General features: G+C 55.7%; 1 protein-coding gene across 1 annotated transcript; it reads left to right on the top strand.

The window, feature by feature from the left end:
- Positions 1 to 918: 918 nt before the first annotated feature.
- On the top strand, positions 919 to 18,943 carry LOC122375387 (probable leucine--tRNA ligase, mitochondrial). Its single transcript, XM_043354784.1, has 12 exons — positions 919 to 1,139; positions 3,109 to 3,327; positions 4,644 to 4,886; positions 5,183 to 5,434; positions 5,545 to 6,110; positions 7,319 to 7,485; positions 8,179 to 8,352; positions 9,224 to 9,409; positions 9,983 to 10,212; positions 10,996 to 11,151; positions 16,815 to 16,883; positions 18,491 to 18,943. Exons 1-12 carry the CDS (start codon positions 1,050 to 1,052, stop codon positions 18,806 to 18,808), a joined length of 2,670 nt encoding a protein of 889 aa, XP_043210719.1. The 5' UTR covers positions 919 to 1,049; the 3' UTR covers positions 18,809 to 18,943.
- The last annotated feature ends 176 nt before the right edge of the window (positions 18,944 to 19,119 follow it).

Genomic DNA, 19,119 nt, shown 5'->3' with positions numbered 1-19,119 from the left:
GTGCGGTTCCCAGCCACCACCGACCTAATACAGCGCCACACCCTGTTAGGACCACGCTCACCAATCTCGCTCTGTAATCTGTATGTTGCGGCGCCTGTCACTGCGTATAGCGGAGCGGACGGCCCGAGCTCTGTTCGGTCGCTGCTTTTTTATCAGCATGCTGTCGGTTATGCCATATAAGGAAGTTATTGCTGGCGCTTCTTGGCCTCTCATTGCTCGAATGAATAGATCACGTGAATTCGACCAATGAAGAGCCAAGAAACAGCAGCATGCTCGCAGCCTGCTGATAAGAAACTGCAACCGAACAGCACCCCGGCTTAAATCGCGGAACTCGGCGGAGTCCCGGCCGGCGTGAGTCAGCGCTGCCCCGCGGCGGGCCATCAGGTCATGGTTACAAGCGGCAGAATCCAAATGTATCTTATTGCGTGAAAAAATGACTGGGTTTCACATGTGGTTTGGGAACACTAGCCCGAACACTGATACCTACAAAAATTTCACACATTTATGCTCACACATAGCATACTGAGTCACGGAGAAGTTGCTCCTCTCGCTGCATTGTTCCAGACTATATAGGGGTCGGGGTATGCTCACGGTCGATCCGCTCGGCGTGATAACGACCCCCCGCGCAGCCAACCACTAAACGAGATCGGCCGACGCCGATTTTCCATTCCTGCGCCCCAATTGTACCACTGCCTGCCCGTGTTTCAGCTGCCCGGCTGCTGAGCGATGCTGACACAATGAGCGCGCTCACTCTGCGCCTGGAGGTGCCCTTTGAGTCGGAGCAGCACGCCCAGATTGCCTACAACTCGCTGCGCGTGGACCGCGAGCCGTCGCGCGCCACCACCCGCCGCCGGCTGTCGGTGGCTGCCGACCGGCTGGTCGCCCACCTGGAGGCGCCCGACGCGCGCAGTCTGCGCACGGCCGCCAACGCCTTCCTGGACCTGGTGGTGCTGGTGTGCAGGACGCTGGAGCGGTTCAGCGCCGAGCGGCACGCCGCCGACTGAGGCCGGCCACCTGCCGCCGTCCGCCGCGGTCTGCCGCCGGCCGGTATGGCGCTCCGCTGCCGGTGGAGCGTGCGGAGGTGGGCCGCGCGTCTGGCAGCTGCCCGCCGGCCGCTTTTCACCGAGACCGGCGTCTGGGTAAGGCGGTGGCGAGCGGCGAGTTGCGCCGCGCCGGGGCAGTGGGCTCAGCGCCGGTCCGCTTCAGGTACTGCTGCTTCCCCAGTCCAGATACCGCTGCCCCGACTGCACAGTCCCCGGTCCAGATACCGCTGCCCCGACTGGACGTCAGTCCCCAGTGTTGATACCGCTGTCCGGAGTGCTCGACTCTGTTGAAGTCTCGGTGTGTTACGGCTATTTGTTATGCCGATAATTGTGGACCGTCTGCGGTAAGTTCCTATTTACGTTGATTACGGCGGACGGACCAGTCGGTCTGTTACTGCCGGACGGACCAGTCTGCTACTGCCGGACGGACGGACCAGTCTGCTACTGCCGGACGGACCAGTCTGTTACTGCCGGACGGACCAGTCTGTTACCGCCGGACGGACCAGTCTGTTACTGCCGGACGGACGGACCAGTCTGTTACCGCCGGACGGACCAGTCTGTTACTGCCGGACGGACGGACCAGTCTGTTACTGCCGGACGGACCAGTCTGTTACTGCCGGACGGACCAGTCTGTTACTGCCGGGCGGACCAGTCTGTTACTGCCGGACGGACCAGTCTGTTACTGCCGGGCGGACCAGTCTGTTACCGCCGGGCGAAGCTAAACTTTTTTTCTGCTCCCTGTTCAGTCTCGTTACTACCATTGTTTCAAACGTGGTTTAACCCGCGCACCGACGGGGGGCGGATATCCGCCCCCCCCCTGAGGTTTTTCGCGGATAGCGGGAAAACCGCGGCGCGAAATTTGGTATGACTATTCTCTCATCAATTTTGCACATCGTGTGCAAGTTTGAACCTCATAACTTTCAAGGTCAGGTCACCAGGTCACTTTGAACGACCCAACCTCAAGTCACTTTTTTGCAAATTTGTCACCGTGCCAGAGCTACAGTAGATGTCAGAGGCCTTTGAAAGTCGCAGGATGTTATTAGGTCATTAGTAGCTACAATTTGTATATCTCGGAATTTTGATGTCGGTGACCTAAGGTCAGGTCAATTTCACGACCTCCCCATTATAAGTCAATGGGGGAAAAATCAACTCCCTGTTTTTACCACTAAAACGGGTCGGAATGGCCCCATATACCATACATGACTTCATATACGATCAACCTTCACTACCTTGAGGTCTGTTTTGCTGTTGGGCAGCTGTAAGGTCATGTGACGTCATCAAAGGTCACCAGCGGTTTTTTGCCAATAACTCCGTACAGGAACAAGATACAGCCGCGCGGATGGTCTCATTGTGTTCAGCTCGTCACAAGACGCATCGAATGATATACATGATGACCTTTCGAGGTCAACATATATATCATTCGATGCGGATTGACGAGAGGATCACGATGATGCCCTTAGTTTGTTCCTATCTTGACTAATTCGAAAGTTATTCGAGAAAAACTCTCCATATCTAGAGCCGCCATTTTGACTTTTTCGACCCCTGTGACGTCATCTTTGACCTGACCTGAAAATGAACTTAGTAAAAGTTGTAGACCTTGTCCGTGCGTATCCGATGCCGTTTACCGCTTGTCGCTATCTTGCTTCGTTCTCGAGATCTCAGGGGGGGGGGCGGTCATCCGCCCCCCCCCCCCGTCGGTGCGAAGTTGGCGGAGACCCCCGTCGGTGCGCGGGTTAAGTGTACCATAAGATAATTTTATGCATATAGCATGCACTTGCTAAAATATGAAGACATTCGGATTTTTAATTCTTTGGGGTTTTCATTTTTTTAATAATAGCCTTACTTTTGGGGGACAGCTTGTAAACACAATATTTTTATCGTTACATGCTTCAGTCTCAGGTGTAGAATGGGTGACCGAAATGTGGCGGCGCCGGCTATGTATGAGCCCGGTGGCGCCGCCTGTGTATGAGCCCGGTGGCGCCGCCGGTGTATGAGCCCGGTGGCGCCGCCTGTGTATGAGCCCGGTGGCGCCGTCTGTGTATGAGCCCGGTGGCGCCGCCCGCAGGAGGAGCTGACTGACGCCGAGCGGCTGGCGGCCGAGCGGCGCTGGCTGGACGTGGTCAGCGATCCGGGCTCGGCGGCGCGGCCGGACGCCGACCTCACCGGCTCCGCCTATGTACTGGCCATGTTCCCGTACCCGTCCGGCCGGCTGCACATGGGCCACGTGCGTGTGTACGCCATCAGCGACGCTGTGGCGCGCTTCCACCGGCTGCTGGGCAAACAGGCGAGTGGCGCGGCCCCGGCTGGCGGCAGCTGGGGACGGACTGGCGGCAGCTGGGGACGGGCTGGCGGCAGCTGGGGGACGGACTGGCGGCAGCTGGGGACGGGCTGGCGGGGAGAGGTGGGGGACGGGCGAGGGCCACCGGGATCTCCCGGCCGACCCCCTGCCGACGGCCCGCCAGGTGGCAGTCGGCGGTCCTGATCTGCTGACGAAAAAATAAATTGCTTGACCGGATCCAAAAAAGTTTAACCATATTCATGTGTTGATTTATATATATTGTTTCAATTTAGCTCGAATTTTCGAATGGACGGAGTGACAGAGCCAGAGCCCACGCTAATCAGAGCTGGTTGCGCAGTCTCCGACCCCTACCGTCCGATCGCGCAATGCCGGGGAACGGAAGAATTTAGATGCCAAAGTTTAGCGTGCCCTTCAAAACCGGAATCGGCTTGTCCCACTTAACTGAATTCAACTGCTGCCACGAACCGCAGACCATCCCACTAGAAGTCTCCAATATCGACGCTCCACCATGGAGCTGAGGAACAGACAACTTTTGGGAAACTGAATAAGACCAGGGTATTATATTGTAAGCTGTGCTATACAATGGTACTGCTGTACCCGCCACCTGCCTGCCGGCTGAGCTGCGTGCGGTGCAAGGACGGGGTCCGTCGTCTAGCCAGTGCAGTGAGTGACTGGATCCGCTGTCCGCCCTCTAACTGGTGACTGGGTCCGACGTCCGCCCGACGCCCTCTGACTGGTACTGGGTCCCTTCTGACTGGTACTGGGCCCATCTGACTGGTACTGGGCCCCCTCTGACTGGTACTGGGTCCCCTCCGTCTGGTATCCGGCCCATCTGACTGGTACTGGGTCCTCTCCGACTGGTACTGGGCCCCCTCTGACTGGTACTGGGCCCCCTCTGACTGGTACTGGGTCCCTTCTGACTGGTACTGGGCCCATCTGACTGGTACTGGGCCCCCTCTGACTGGTACTGGGTCCCCTCCGTCTGGTATCCGGCCCATCTGACTGGTACTGGGTCCCCTCCGACTGGTACTGGGTCCCCTCCGACTGGTACTGGGTCCCCTCCGACTGGTACTGGGTCCCCTCTGACTGGTACTGGATCCCCTTCCTTCTGGTATCGGGCCCATCTGACTGGTACTGGGCCCCCTCTGACTGGTACTGGGCCCCCTCTGACTGGTACTGGGCCCCCTCTGACTGGTACTGGGCCCCCTCTGACTGGTACTGGCCCCCCTCTGACTGGTACTGGCCCCCCTCTGACTGGTACTGGCCCCCCTCTGACCGGTACTGGGTCCGGTGGCCGCCAGGTGGTACACCCGATGGGCTGGGACGCGTTCGGTCTGCCGGCCGAGAACGCGGCGCTGGAGAGGGGCCTGGCGCCCGACCGGTGGACGCGCCAAAACATCGGACACATGCGCGGCCAGCTGCGCCGCATGGCGGCCGCCTTCGACTGGGACCGCGAGCTGGCCACCTGCCAGCCCGACTACTACCGCTGGACTCAGTGGCTCTTCCTGCGGCTGCACCGCGCCGGCCTCGTCTACCGGCGACAGGTGGGGCGCCGGGCGGGGGTCGGGCTGTCCGAGTCACTCCCCCGGCGGGGTCGGGCTGTCCGGGTCACTCCCCCGGCGGGGTCCGAGCTGTCCGGGTCACTCCCCCGGCGGGGTCCGAGCTGTCCGGGTCACTCCCCCGGCCGAACAGAGGGACTCGGCTCGTTCCGCTGAACACGGGCGTCCGCTGGCCGCGGTGATCCCTTTCCCCTGACCTCCCCGACCCCCGCTCCCCTATCCCCGCCGGGTGCGGGTGAGCTGTGACCTCAGACGGCTGACCAGTGACCTGTGCCCGCCAGGCGCTGGTCAACTGGGACCCGGCCGACGGCACGGTACTGGCCGACGAGCAGGTGGACGCGCGCGGCCGCTCGTGGCGCAGCGGCGCGCTGGTGGAGCGCCGCCTGCTGCGCCAGTGGTTCGTGCGCACCACCCGGTTCTCGGAGCGGCTGCTGCGCAGCCTGGACTCGCCCGAGCTGCGCGACTGGCGTGACGTCATCCAGCTGCAGCGACACTGGATCGGACCCTGCGACGGCTGGCGCTTCGAGCTCCAGGTCGGTGGTGGCAGCTGGGTGGCGCGCTGGTGCCGGCCGCGCTGCTGCCGGTGTCGTTGTGCGCGCCCCGAGTGCCGGTCGGTAGCCTGCTGACGCCGCGCCGCCGGCAGGTGGAGCGGTGCGACCCGGACGACTCGGCGCCGCCGCCGGAGCCGCTGCTGCTCTGGGTGGCCGACCCGGCCCGGCTGCCCGTCGCCGCCTTCATTGCGCTGCGGCCCGAGCACCCGCTGGCGGCCGGCGCCGCCGAGCGCACCGGTCTGGCGGCGCGCTGTCCGGCCAGCGGGCGCCGGCTGCCGCTGCTCGTCTCGGCGCGGCTGGCCTACCCGGAGGGCGCGGACGCGCTGCTCTGTGACGCCGCGGACGGGCCGGAGGCGGCGCGGCTGGCCGGCCTGCTGGCCGAGGACGGCCGCCCGCCGCCGGGCCCGCCGCTGACGGCCGCCGAGGTGGTGGCGCGCGGCGGCGGCTACCGCTGCTCCAGCCACCTGCACGACTGGCTCATCTCTCGGCAGCGCTACTGGGGCACGCCGATCCCGGTGGTGCACTGCGCGCGCTGCGGCGCCGTGCCGCTGCCCGAGAGCCGGCTGCCCGTCACGCTGCCGGCGCTGCCCGAGCAGCGGGTGCCGGGCCGATCGCCGCTGCAGGCGGCCACCGACTGGCTCAACACCCAGTGTCCCAGGTGGGGCTCAACACCCAGTGTCCCAGGTGGGGTGACTGGCTCAACACCCAGTGTCCCAGGTGGGGCTCAACACCCAGTGTCCCAGGTGGGGCTCAACACCCAGTGTCCCAGGTGGGGTGACTGTCTCAACACCCAGTATCCCAGGTGGGGCTCAACACCCAGTGTCCCAGGTGGGGTGACTGGCTCAACACCCAGTGTCCCAGGTGGGGCTCAACACCCAGTGTCCCAGGTGGGGCTCAACACCCAGTGTTCCAGGTGGGGTGACTGGCTCAACACCCAGTGTCCCAGGTGGGGCTCAACACCCAGTATCCCAGGTGGGGCTCAACACCCAGTATCCCAGGCGGGGCTCAACACCCAGTGTTCCAGGTGGGGTGACTGGCTCAACACCCAGTGTCCCAGGTGGGGCTCAACACCCAGTGTCCCAGGTGGGGCTCAACACCCAGTGTCCCAGGTGGGGTGACTGGCTCAACACCCAGTGTCCCAGGTGGGGTGACTGGCTCAACACCCAGTATCCCAGGTGGGGCTCAACACCCAGTGTCCCAGGTGGGGTAACTGGCTCAACACCCAGTGTCCCAGGTGGGGTGACTGGCTCAACACCCAGTGTCCCAGGTGGGGTAACTGGCTCAACACCCAGTGTCCCAGGTGGGGCTAAACACCCAGTGTCCCAGGCTGAATTACGCTCGTTAAGCCCCCTAACAAACAAGGTATACGCTTCGCGTAGAATATTTGATTTATTCTCCAGAGCAGAGCTGTTTTTTAAGGAAGAGTGGGATTCTAATGCAGGCGAAAGTCATTTTTGTTAATGTCTTCTATGTTGATACTCCTTGTCACGGAATAGTAGCAAAAAATTGTTATTTTTATGTGAATGTACGCATATCCTTCTATTCTATCGGGTGCTGGCCTGTGTCCGTGGGGCTGTGTGTGTGTGCCGGCTGTGCCCATTGGGCCGTGTGCCGGCTGGCAGGTACCGGCTGTGCCCGTGGGGCTGTGTGTGTACAGGCTGTGTCCGCTGGAACTGTGTGTGTACCGGCTGTGTCCGCTGGGACTGTGTGTGTACCGGCTGTGTCCGCTGGGACTGTGTGTGTACCGGCTGTGTCCGTGGGGCTGTGTGTGTACCGGCTGTGTCCGTGGGGCTGTGTGTGTACCGGCTGTGTCCGTTGGAACTGTGTTAGTTTAGTGCCGGCTGACGGGTACCGGCCGGCCGGCAGCTGCGGCGGCCCGGCGCAGCGCGAGACGGACACGATGGACACGTTCGTGGACTCGTCCTGGTACTACCTGCGCTTCCTGGACGCGCGCTACGAGCGGGCGCCGTTCCGGCCGCAGCAGGTCAACCGCCACCTGCCCGTCGATATCTACGTCGGAGGCAAGGAGCACGGTGAGCACAGCGCCGGCTGGCGACCAGTGACCGCTGAGTACAGCTGACCACTGACTACTGAGTACTGAGTACTGAGTACTGACTACTGACCACTGAGTACTGAGTACTGACCACTGAGTACTGACCACTGAGTACTGAGTACTGGCTACTGAGTACTGAGTACTGAGTACTGACCACTGACCACTGAGTACTGACCGGCGACCACTGAGTACCGACCACTGAGTACTGACCACTGAGTACTGAGTACTGACCACTGACTACTGACCGCTAACTACCGTGTACTGAGTACTGGCCGCTGACTACTGAGTACTGGCTGCTGAGAACTGACCACTGACCACCATCAACTACTGAGCACTCATCACCGACCACCGGTAATCGGCTGCCTGCGATCGGTGCTGGACCGGCCTGTCGTATCGCTGCGTAAGCTGTGTCGTATTCTGACATATATTTCTGTCATATTATTACCGCTGTCTACCATATTCTGCCTTGTGTGTATGTGTGCTATATTCTGACCGTACGTCTGTCATATTCTGACGATACATTTGTCATGCTCTGACCGTGTGTGTTATATTATGACCGTGTTTCTGTTTCAGTCTGACCGTATTTATGTCGCACTATGACTGTGTGTGTGTGTCTGAACTGTGACCGGGTTTCCGTCACTGTCTGACCGTCCGTGCTCACTGTCCCGGACAGCCGTGCTCCACCTGTATTACGCCCGGTTCATGCACCACTTTCTGCGCGCCGAGGGACTGGTGGCCGCCGAGGAGCCGTTCGCGCGCCTGCTGGTCCAGGGCCAGGTGATGGGACAGAGCTACCAGGTGACGGAGACGGGACGCTACCTGCCGGCCGACCAGGTCACCACCACAGGTCAGAGACAACACGGGTCACCACCACAGGTCAGAGACGACACAGGTCAGAGACGACACAGGTCAGAGACGACACAGGTCAGAGACGACACAGGTCAGAGACAACACAGGTCACCACCACAGGTCAGAGACGACACAGGTTACCACCACAGGTCAGAGGCCGACCAGGTCATCACCGCAGGTTGTGCTAAATTCAAAATCAGCTACAAAAACTGCCCTAGAAACATGTAAATTGTGGAACTAAAAAATGTGAACCAGGGTCATCTAAAGTTAATGATCTTGACGTGACCCTCCCGGGTCCTTGACACTAACAGTAAATATGCAAGGAACTAACATCTTTTGACATTTTGGAACGTTAACAACCACAAAAAAACACTGGAAACGCGCGGATAATGTGAGCTTACATACGTTTAATCGTAGTTCGGGCCAAACATGGTCTAGAGAGACAGGTTACAGGTCAAAAAATATTAGGGTCAGGGTCATTAAATTTTCAGGGTAGGTGTGAAATTGATAATTCGAGGGTACCGAAAGTTTCGTCGCGATCTGCCTTTTTTGCGCGAGTTATCCGCCAAAAACCGACAGGAGATCCGTCCGACCCCCCCCCCCCCTCCCCCTCTTATAACTGCTGGGTTAAAGTTTCGATAACATTGTTTATACTGCAATTAAGACATTTTATCAAGCTCAGATTGAGTTTGGAAACTGTTAAACATTTGTTGTTTTAATGGGGATAAATAAAACAAGACTTGCATTGAATGCGGCGTGTTACGTTCTAGGAGAGTGCTTAGCCCGGTCCCGACGTGTATGTGTGCGTGTTTGGTGTGTGTTTGGTGTCCGAGCCGGGCTAACCGCTGCCCCCCTCTGGCGTCGGGCAGACTCTGGCGATGTGGTCTGTGCCGAGGACGGCCGGCCGGTCACCGTGCAGTGGGAGAAGATGTCCAAGTCCAAGCACAACGGCGTTGACCCGGCCGGGGTGATGGACCAGCTGGGCGCGGACACCATGCGGCTGCTGATGCTGGCCACCGTGGCTCCCACCTCGTCCCGGCGCTGGTCACAGGACAGTGAGTGGCTCTACACGTTATATAGACGTTATGTAGTGGCCACCGTGGCGCCCACCTCGTCCCGGCGCTGGTCACAGGACAGTGAGTGGCTCTACACGTTATATAGACGTTATACAGTGGCCACCGTGGCGCCCACCTCGTCCCGGCGCTGGTCACAGGACAGTGAGTGGCTCTACACGTTATATAGACGATATATAGTGGTTATTTATCATTTTTAGTGGCTTGATAGTGGCTATTTAACAAAATTTATCAATTTGAGTGTGGAAATGATATTCAAATGAAAATCGTTTTTCACTCTCACCTCCAGTTTTTAAGATCAGTTTTCACATCTAATTTTACTGAGAAAAAATATGAGTGGATGGTCATTTTGTATTATACATTCTGCCACACATTCATAGAACATTATGCCATTGATCTACCTTTATGGTTCCTTTATACTTTATGCCATTGATTCCAAAATGCAGTTTTGGGACACTGCTGTGGCCCGCCGGCACTCAGGGCCAGTGTTACCGGCGGCGCGCGGCCCCCGGGCCCGTGCGATGCCTCTGAGATGGCTGTGTGTGTGTGCGGCAGCGTTCCCGCCGCTGCTGGCCTGGCAGCGCCGGCTCTGGCTGACGGTCGGAGAGCTGGTGCGGCCGGCCGCCGGCGCCGGCGCGCCCTCCGCCGCCGAACTGGCGCGACACGAGGCACAAATGAGGGAGGAGCGAAACTACTTCGTGCGCACCGTGACGCACAACTTCCAGGAGACGCACCAGCTGAGCGTGGCCATCTCGCGCCTGCAGGGACTCACCACCGCGCTGCGGGTGGGTGCTGGGCCGCTCCGGGAGCCCGGGGCGCCGGGGGCCGTGTTCCGCGGGGCAGGGAGCTGTATTCTGTGGTGGCCGAATTCTGCGGGCAGTTGGGCCGGCGGTGATGGAGGAATGAGTGCTGTCCTGTCAACGAAACAGTATGAATTCACGTGGAGTTGGTGGTGTTCTTTTGTAAGTACTGTCAAGTGCAGCGTGTCTGCTCGCCTTTCCGTGGGAGGTCGCGATTGCGTTGCCTACCTTGCACAGTATCACACGTTTCTCCCATAGGCGGCGGAACGGGGTGGGCACCGGGGCACCGTGCCCCCCTTTTATTTGCCTCCCCCTTAATTGAAGGCGTTCCGCCGCTACTGGTTTCTCCCACTTGGTTCCCGATATTGTTACGCCTGCGGATGTGCTTGTTGGTGATGCATGTCTGACTCTGGTCTACTCGTGTCCCCTGGTCTGCCCGTGTCCCCCCGCCTGGTACCGCGGGTCCGCGCGCTGTCTGCCTGTCTGCCTGTCTGACTGTGGTCTGCCCGTGTCCTCTTGTCTACCCTTGTCCCCACGGCGTGGACCGGGCACTGACTGTGGTACGTCTGACTGTGGTCTGCCCGTGTCCCCCGCTCTGCGCAGCGCCGGCCGGCCTGGTACCGGGCGCTGACTGTGGTACGTCTGACTGTGGTCTGCCCGTGTCTCCTGGTCTACTACCCGTGTCCCCCCCCCCCCCCCCCGCCTGGTACCGCGCGCTGACTGTGGTACGTCTGACTGTGGTCTGCCCGTGCCCCCCGCTCTGCGCAGCGCCGGCCGGCCTGGTACCGGGCGCTGGGCGGCGAGTACCAGCGCGCGCTGGGCGACCTCATCATCATGTGCTCGCCGGTGATGCCGTGTCTGTGTGCCGAGATGTGGGCCGGCTTCTGCGCGGCCAGTCGCCACGGCCACCCGGAGCACCGCCTGGTGAGTGGCGGCCGGCCGGCGGCGGCGGGCGCGCGCCCGGGCACTGGGGACGGAGCAGTGCCGGGGAACGGTCCCTGTGGACAGAGGACCGCGGATCACAGGCGATCGGTGACTGATTTCCAGTGTGTGGATTTCGAAAGGGTTTGATGGCAATGTTGTGTGTGTGGGGGGGGGGAGGGGCGCCGTAGTTAGCTGTGATTCTGTCTGTTACTGAGCCATGTCTATGGTGCTGTAGTGGTGTGCTGTGCCTGTGTCAGTGGAAGTATTATGTGTCTGTAATAGTGTCTGTGCCTCTGGCAGTGTGCTGTGTCTGGTGGTGTGCTGTTGTTCGTCTGTTATAGTGTGCTGTGTTTGTGCCTGTGCCAGTGTGCTGTGTCTGTGATAGTGTGCTGTGTTTGTGTCTGTGCCATTGATACAGATACAGATGTATTCAGAAGAAATCCATACAATATGGCTTTTCATTCTTCTACGTCAGTTACAATGCGGACACAATGAGGACACATTTACACTAAACACACAAACCCATCATACATACACCAACTGATCACAGCGCGCCAGCCGATCCCACGAGCCGCCTGACAGTACGGCGGAACCCAGGCTCGCCGGGAACAGCCTGCACACTGTTCAGTAACCTCACTCCCCGAAAACACATTCTCCTCCTTGCAGCTTCGGTACGAATGTTGGGGCATGTGATTAGCCCCGACTGTCGTGTTGCATGGGCATTAGGGGTACCCATTTTTGGGTCAATTTTTCAAATTTTAGGTGGGGGTGGATTTTCCCATTATTTGGTTTATTCTGATTCCATCTGTGCCAAAAATAGCGAAATCAAACGATTTCTAGGGGTCGCGAATTCAAAATGAAAATGCCAGTTTTAGCGAAAAATCGACCAAATTAATGCTATTTTATTTTGGAACAAGGTTACCATGCTAACAGGTGGGAGTCAATTTTCCCATTATTTGGTCCATTCTGATTCCATCTGTGCCAAAAATAACGAAACCAAACTATTTCTAGAGGTCACGTATTCAAAATGAAAAGGTCAATTTTAGCGGAAAATCGACCAAATTAACATTATTTTATGTTGGGACAAAGTTACCATGCCAACGGTTTGGGGTCGATTTTATCATTATTTGCTTCGTTCTGGATCTAGCAGTGACAGAAATAACGATATCAGACCACTTTTAGGAATCGCGAGCTTGCATTGGAAGCTTTAATTTTACTTGGAAAAATGACTTCATATGAATGGATATAAATGCGCAAAGCCTGAATGTGTTGCAGTGGTATTAATGACTGTTGGACACCGTGCAACATTGCTTTAGTTGTAGGTATATTCGACGTGCAGCGGTAAAAGAAAGCACCAAAATATCATTTTGGTCAATGAACAGGCTCATTTACACTCACTGTGGCTTAGACCGTCATTAGTACCTACATATACACAAGACCGTAACTCTTAGAACGACTGGCTATGTAGTCGGAGGGCTCAAATCAGTGATCGAAGCTTTCTCATTAGGACCATTTAGTTTTCAATGAGTCGTCTTATTCAGCAAAAGAAATGACTGAACCCCAGGACGTAAACAATGAATATTGACACAATCTGGGTGGGAGGGGCATTAAGCCGTTACGGATGTGACGATATAACTCGTATGTCGTATTGTAACGGAAATATGGCATAAAGTAGATAAATAAGTTGTTAATGGCCTATTTATATCTTTAACGAGATGAAAACAGCACTGAAGCTATGCCGGTATGCATGACCTTTGCCAATTTGATAGCCGACCTCCTCTATAGTCCCGGAGTTGCAGACACGGCTGAGGGAGGGGCGCAAGCTTTACACCACCGCGCCGTTGGGTGACTGCTGTATGAGTGTAGCTTTGCCCCTCTCCCACAAACACCCACACCCACATACAGATTTTTGTTTAGACTGTTGACATATTGTTGACTTGAGACGGGTGCAGATATCATGTCATGGAACTAGTGCCTGGTGATGGCCGCTGCCAGCAGCATCCTTGCAAGATAACGGACCTTACGCTGCACTCTACAGGCCCAGTCCAAACCCTCAGATGGTGCTGAACTGAAGTCGAATGGCATTGCCTAAAGCTGGAAATTAGGAAGGTGCCAAGTCTAAACGACTCAGCCAACTCCGAGGCAGATCCGTTTACTGACTCCTGGCATTGCCTGGGGGCCGACACATTGGGTGGGCCATGGACCTTAGGTGGCGGACCTAGTTCTCGTCTTCAGCCTCTGCACGCACACTCTTTTATATGACGCCGCGTCCTGGTTACCACCATATACGGCCCATGCAGGATGAAAATCTTCTGCTTCATTAGGTTCTTCAGATTCAGACGCCAAATACCTCAGATCACAAGTGATCTGTGCAAGGAGCTGTGAAAGGTCTTCGTCACTTATCAGCTATGCACGTATCAGCGCATGGCTAGTCGCCCGTGGTCGAAAATGCAAAGTCGTAAATGATGTGCAATGTGCATTGTATCGGAAACTCTTACACTTAAGACGTGTACTCGTATCTGTCCCCACTGAAGAAATGGAATAGTAGGTACATGGTTGGTAGGCATGGAAAGAATCGACGCTTTGGAGTTTATGTTTTTGGATTAGAAGTTGATATTTTTGGGTAGAACACCCAGATTTATTCTACCTTGTCTCATACGTGTATTACATCGTAGCCGTCAGCGACAGTAGCGGTGGAACACCTTCAATTAAGGGGGACACTGCCGACTTTTGGTCCCATTCTTTCCATGCAACGCCCCTAGGGCTAATGTTAAAATGCCAAAATCAAAGGGGGGCACGGTGCCCTCCCCGTTCCGCCGCCTGTGGTCAGCGATCAGGACGGCGTGTCTTGTGGAAGTATACGGTCAAAATGGTTTGATCGTTTTTGAATTACATGGTTTGAAGTCCATTCGGAGCCATAACCTGTGAGATGTATCCTGAGCTAATTTGCGGAAACTTTAATTGTATGGACACAAAAAGACTGTCATGAACTGAGATGTGGCAACTGAAACGTCATATTTAAGTTTGACCTCACAGGTCATCAAAGGTCACCAATACCAAAGGTCACCAAAGGTCACATGAAGGCAGAAGATATCAAAAATGATTACACGCCGACCAGAATGATACCAACAACAGGAGCAAAACATCACGGCGCTTTTCACCAAATGTTGCAATATCGACTTGTATTGATCGCTAGTAAGGCGATCACGTGATCCGGAAAAAGTGATCCGGAACCACGTGATGGAGCACATCGATCTGGATGAAAAAGGAGCGCTCAATGACCCCTCTACCCGACTTTCGAAACAAAAAGTTTGCCTTTGGTGCGATTTACTATCAGCGTAAAATATGCATATTTCTAGGTAAATACGCAAACTTCAATCTCAATTCGCGACCCCTAAACCACCTTTGATTTCAATATTTTTGGCATCATTGAAATCAGGAGCCGCGAAATAATGGGAAAAACCACCCCCACCCTCAAATTTCCAAAATCGGGAAAAATGGGTACCCCTAATGGGCATGCCTTTGGTCCGCTCTCGGTCCAATGGTGTTGTACAGGTACTCAGGCTGTCCCGTCTCAATTATACGCGCTAGCGCACACACAGTGTGGTAGGCAGCAAGCTGCTCTGCGTTCAGCCAGCGGAGCTCCTGCAGCGCCCCGCTGACATGGTCAAAGCGTCGTTTGCCCGTCACGACGCGAACACAAAAGTGAACAACTTTCTGAATCCGGCCGAGCTGGGTCACACCACATGTGCCGTACACGGACAGGCAATATCGCACCACTGACATCGCCAGCGCCTCCACAATCACCTTCAATGTCTGTTTCGGTAGCACGTGACGCGCGTGTGACAGCCCTATCAGAATACCCGTAGGGGAGAGTGGGGCACATTCGTGCAAAAAATGGATAAACCCAAATATCTGTTCTTTGGTTAGTGCAATGGCAAAATTGTTTATTGTAGTATGGAAAGGAACTATTGCAGATAGTTTTCCCCTTTAAAAGTTATCCTATAAAATTATTGCTTCCATTAGAAAAAATGACTTTTATTAACTCTGAACATTTGCACGAAACTGCCCCACCTATGGGGCACATTCGTTCAAGAGATGGGGCACTTCCGTTCACCCGGCAAAATTCGAGAAATTACCGGGCATTACCAGAAATTTACCAAAGGAAATTGGCAGGGGGTCATTTCACTTGATTCCTTTCGACAAGAATGCATTGCACAACAAATGTAGAAAGAATGGGCTGGCCAACAAGAATGTGCCAACTGCCGGCCTCCGTGACCTCGCCAAGTTCGCGTGAATTGCTCGTCACGACGTCGCAAGCAGTCGAGACTGAGTCAGGCGAGCGTCATTAGAGAAACCTACTACAGATAAAGTCATAAATCGCAAAAACTAAAAAAAAAAATATGCACGAATGTGCCCCCAGGCAGTGCGTACACGAACCTGCCCCACAACGTTATTAGTAATATATTTTAAATTTTCTTTTTGAAAAAATGACACTTTTTCAACAAACAAGTTTGCAGCAGTTTCGTGAATAGAGTGGGCTTCTTCACCCCCAATTTTGAAAAGCTGAACCACATTTCCGAGTCAGGATCACGAAAATGGATGATATGAGAAAAGTTTGGAAAGCTCACGAATATTACAAATTTGCGTTTTTATCAAGCATGACAGCAGGTACAGTGTTGTCTTCTACGGTGAACGAAGGGCGGCAATGATAGACATATTTCCATAATTTACCTTGAGCTCGTGCAGTCACTCGTGTTCCCATAAACTGCTGAAAACGAATGTGCCCCATGCGCGAATGTGCCCCACTCTCCCCTACATTTCCGTGAGATGTATGTCACGTGAGCTTCAAAATTGAGGTGACGGTCAATGTACACACCGAGGTTCTTGACCTCTGTCGAGTCGGTAATCATGTCCCCGCAAAAACGGACAATGACAGGCGGCAGTGTTCGGAGCATTGCAGGCGTTCCTAGCACGATCATCTGTGTCTTTTTAGTGTTCAGTTTCATGCCGTTGTGGCAAAACCAGTCATACACATGACACAGTGCGTCCTCCATGCTACCGATAAGCCTCTGGATTGGGATATCGCATTTACGGCCGGACACTAGGAGCTGCGTATCATCGGCGTACTGCACTATTGTGACGTCACTGGGCAGCCTCAGGCTCAAATCATTTGCAAAAAGCATATAGAGGATACAGCTGAGCGCTCCTCCCTGGAATACTCCTATGCTGTTCATTCGAGTGCGAGACAATAAATGACGCCCTCCGGTCCACTGCACGCGGACCTGCTGCGTGTGACTGTGGCCGGACAGATAGCTACGAAACCACTCAGTGTCGATTCCGTAGAGGGCAAGCTTATTCAGCAGCTTAGCATGTGACACCACATCAAACCACATGTGACACCACATTGTGCTGTGTCTGTGTTAGTGTGCTGTGTTGTGTCTGTGATAGTGTGTTGTGTCTGTGTCTGTGATAGTGTGCTGTGTTATGCTTGTGTCTGTGATAGTGTGCTGTGTCTGTGCCTGTGCCAGTGTGCTGTGTCTGTGATAGTGTGTTGTGTCTGTGCCAGTGCTGGTGTGTTGTGTCTGTGATAGTGTGCTGTGTCTGTGCCAGTGCTAGTGTGCTGTGCCTGTGATAGTGTACTGACGGCCGCCCGTCCTCAGGACCTGACTGTGATGCAGCAGCGCTGGCCGGCGGTGGACGCCGACGCCCTCCTGGAGCTCGTTGTCGAGGTAGGCTGGCCGCGCCGGCCCCGACTGCGCTCTGGGTCCTCGCGCGGTGTCCGAGGACCCCACCTCACACCTGTCCGGCTGCGGCCGGACTCGCTCCTGCCACTAGCGAAATTATCCGCGCAGTCACTGATAGTTTTAGCCATATTGTGTGGTTCAATTTCATACACATGGTTATGTCACCAGTGGGACGTTTTTTCGGGTGACAGGCGAGCGAGCGAGAGAGTAAGCCCTGCTCGTGCGGAAGTGCGAGGGATACACTGACTTGTGCACGGCGCCCTACTAACCTGTCTATGGCAATGTGCCAAATTTGGGCGCAATCGGCCAAGCCGCTCTTGAGATATAGAAGCGGCTCCCTGCACGTGCGCACGTGCAAACTGGGTCCCATCTGACTAATACACGGCACCCTGCTCCCCGGTCCCAAAATGTGTACCAAGTTTCAGCGCAATCGGCCCATGTTGTGTTATTGCAATTGTTTCAAAACTGACCTCTTCGTTTTGCACGTGGCACGTGCATTGGGGGTCATCCACACCTAGGTATCTTGAATAGTCCAATGCATTTTGGTAGGAGGGATGAAGCTACCTTGCACAAAATATCGTGTGAATCGGTCCAGTGGGTGCGGATATTTGAGCCTCGTAAAAGGAAATCTGAAATAATTATATCCTCGCTTCGATGTCAGTGACTTAAAGTTCAAACAGCCACAAAAAAAGAGAGTTCTTAAAGGGACTATCCCACCTTTAACATGGGGTTTGAGTTGAGATAGCCAAGTTTGCGGCGAGGTTCAGAAACCACTATCTATCTATCTAGGTTGCAACCCCCGCGGCCTCTTGGTGTTGAAGAAATTCGTTCCCTTCATTTGAACATGGGCCTTGCGCAAGGCCCTATCTTCAACATGGAGCGACCGTTAGTGTGACGTCACCTCGTTTAGTCATTCTGATTTAAATGGGTTTGTTCGTTGAAAAATCGCTTAAAACTTTGTCTGAACTTTGTTGTGGTGCCTACAGAGTAAAAAGAATCAGCTTTATGACAGTAATGTGGCCTGGGGAAGGAGGTAATTTTGGGCTGTGACGTCACATATTTGAAAGTTTGTGTTTGGAATATGGGAAGCCTAAGATGTTTAATGAAAAATAAATGCCAGAACCGTGTTCCTGGTCATCCAATCTATAAAGTCGGGCACAATTTAACTGGTTTTAACAACATTTTAGAAGGTGGGATAGTTCCTTTAAGATAGGGAAATTAAAAACATGTCTTTGAAAATATGAGGTGAAAAGTGATGACCTAAGGTCAGGTCACCAGATCAAGTCAAGGTCACAAACTCAAATGTTGTCAACGGCTGCGCTTTTGATCCCACATAAAAACCGAGACATATGTGACAAAAAGTCATGGTCTATCAGCCCTGAAAGCTGAAATGAGTTCAGGTCACTTCAAGTCAGGTCATGTCAGGGGAGCTAAAAAGACAGCTAGCCGTCTGTCTGTCTGTCTGTCTGTCTGTGTCTGTGTCTGTATCTGTGTCTGTCTGTCTGTCTCTGTCTGTCTGTCTGTCTCTGTCCCTGTCTCTGACTCTGTCTCTGACTCTGACTCTGACTGCGTCCCCGGGTGTCGGCCGGCAGCTGAACGGGCAGCAGGCGGCCACTGTGTGCCTGCCGCGCCGCCAGCTGGACGCGCTCACCGAACCGGAGGCGCTGCGGCTGGCGCGCGCCCAGCCGGCCCTGGCGCGCCACGCGGCCGGCGCGGCGGCGGCCGGCCAGCTGCTGCTGCAGCCCGGCCTGGGCGCCCTGCTGCGCCTCAGCACAGAGCACCGCCGGCCGCCGGACGACGACGACCCCGCGCGGCGCGAGGTACTCCGCCAGAGACAGGAGAGGAAGGCGGCCAAAAAGGAGCGGCGCCAGCAGAGGCGGCTCAGAAAGGCAGAGCGCGAGGAACGGTGAGGCGCGGCGGCGCCACTGCCGCCGCGGCAGTGGCAGTGTGGACCCGGCAAACCCTGTGAGACGTCCGTGTGACTGTGAGACTGTGGAAGACGGCTCCGGTGGCCGGCTGTGAGCTGAATACAGTGTGTGACCAGCTGCCGCCTGTGACCGCTGACCGAGCACAGCCGCTGTGCGGCGCGCCGCTCCCAGCGGCTGATGGTGGGGCTGCGCCGAGCCAACTGAGGAGTTCGCCGCGCCGAGCCAACTGAGGAGTTCGCCGCGCCGCGGCAACTAAGGAGTCCCTGGTCTGGTCCGCAGGGTGGTATCCGGCT

This window comes from Amphibalanus amphitrite, unplaced genomic scaffold (assembly GCF_019059575.1).
Source record: "Amphibalanus amphitrite isolate SeventyFive unplaced genomic scaffold, NRLGWU_Aamphi_draft 000004F_arrow, whole genome shotgun sequence".
Taxonomy (NCBI): domain Eukaryota; kingdom Metazoa; phylum Arthropoda; class Thecostraca; order Balanomorpha; family Balanidae; genus Amphibalanus; species Amphibalanus amphitrite.
This window is presented reverse-complemented; position numbering and strand designations above follow the sequence as displayed.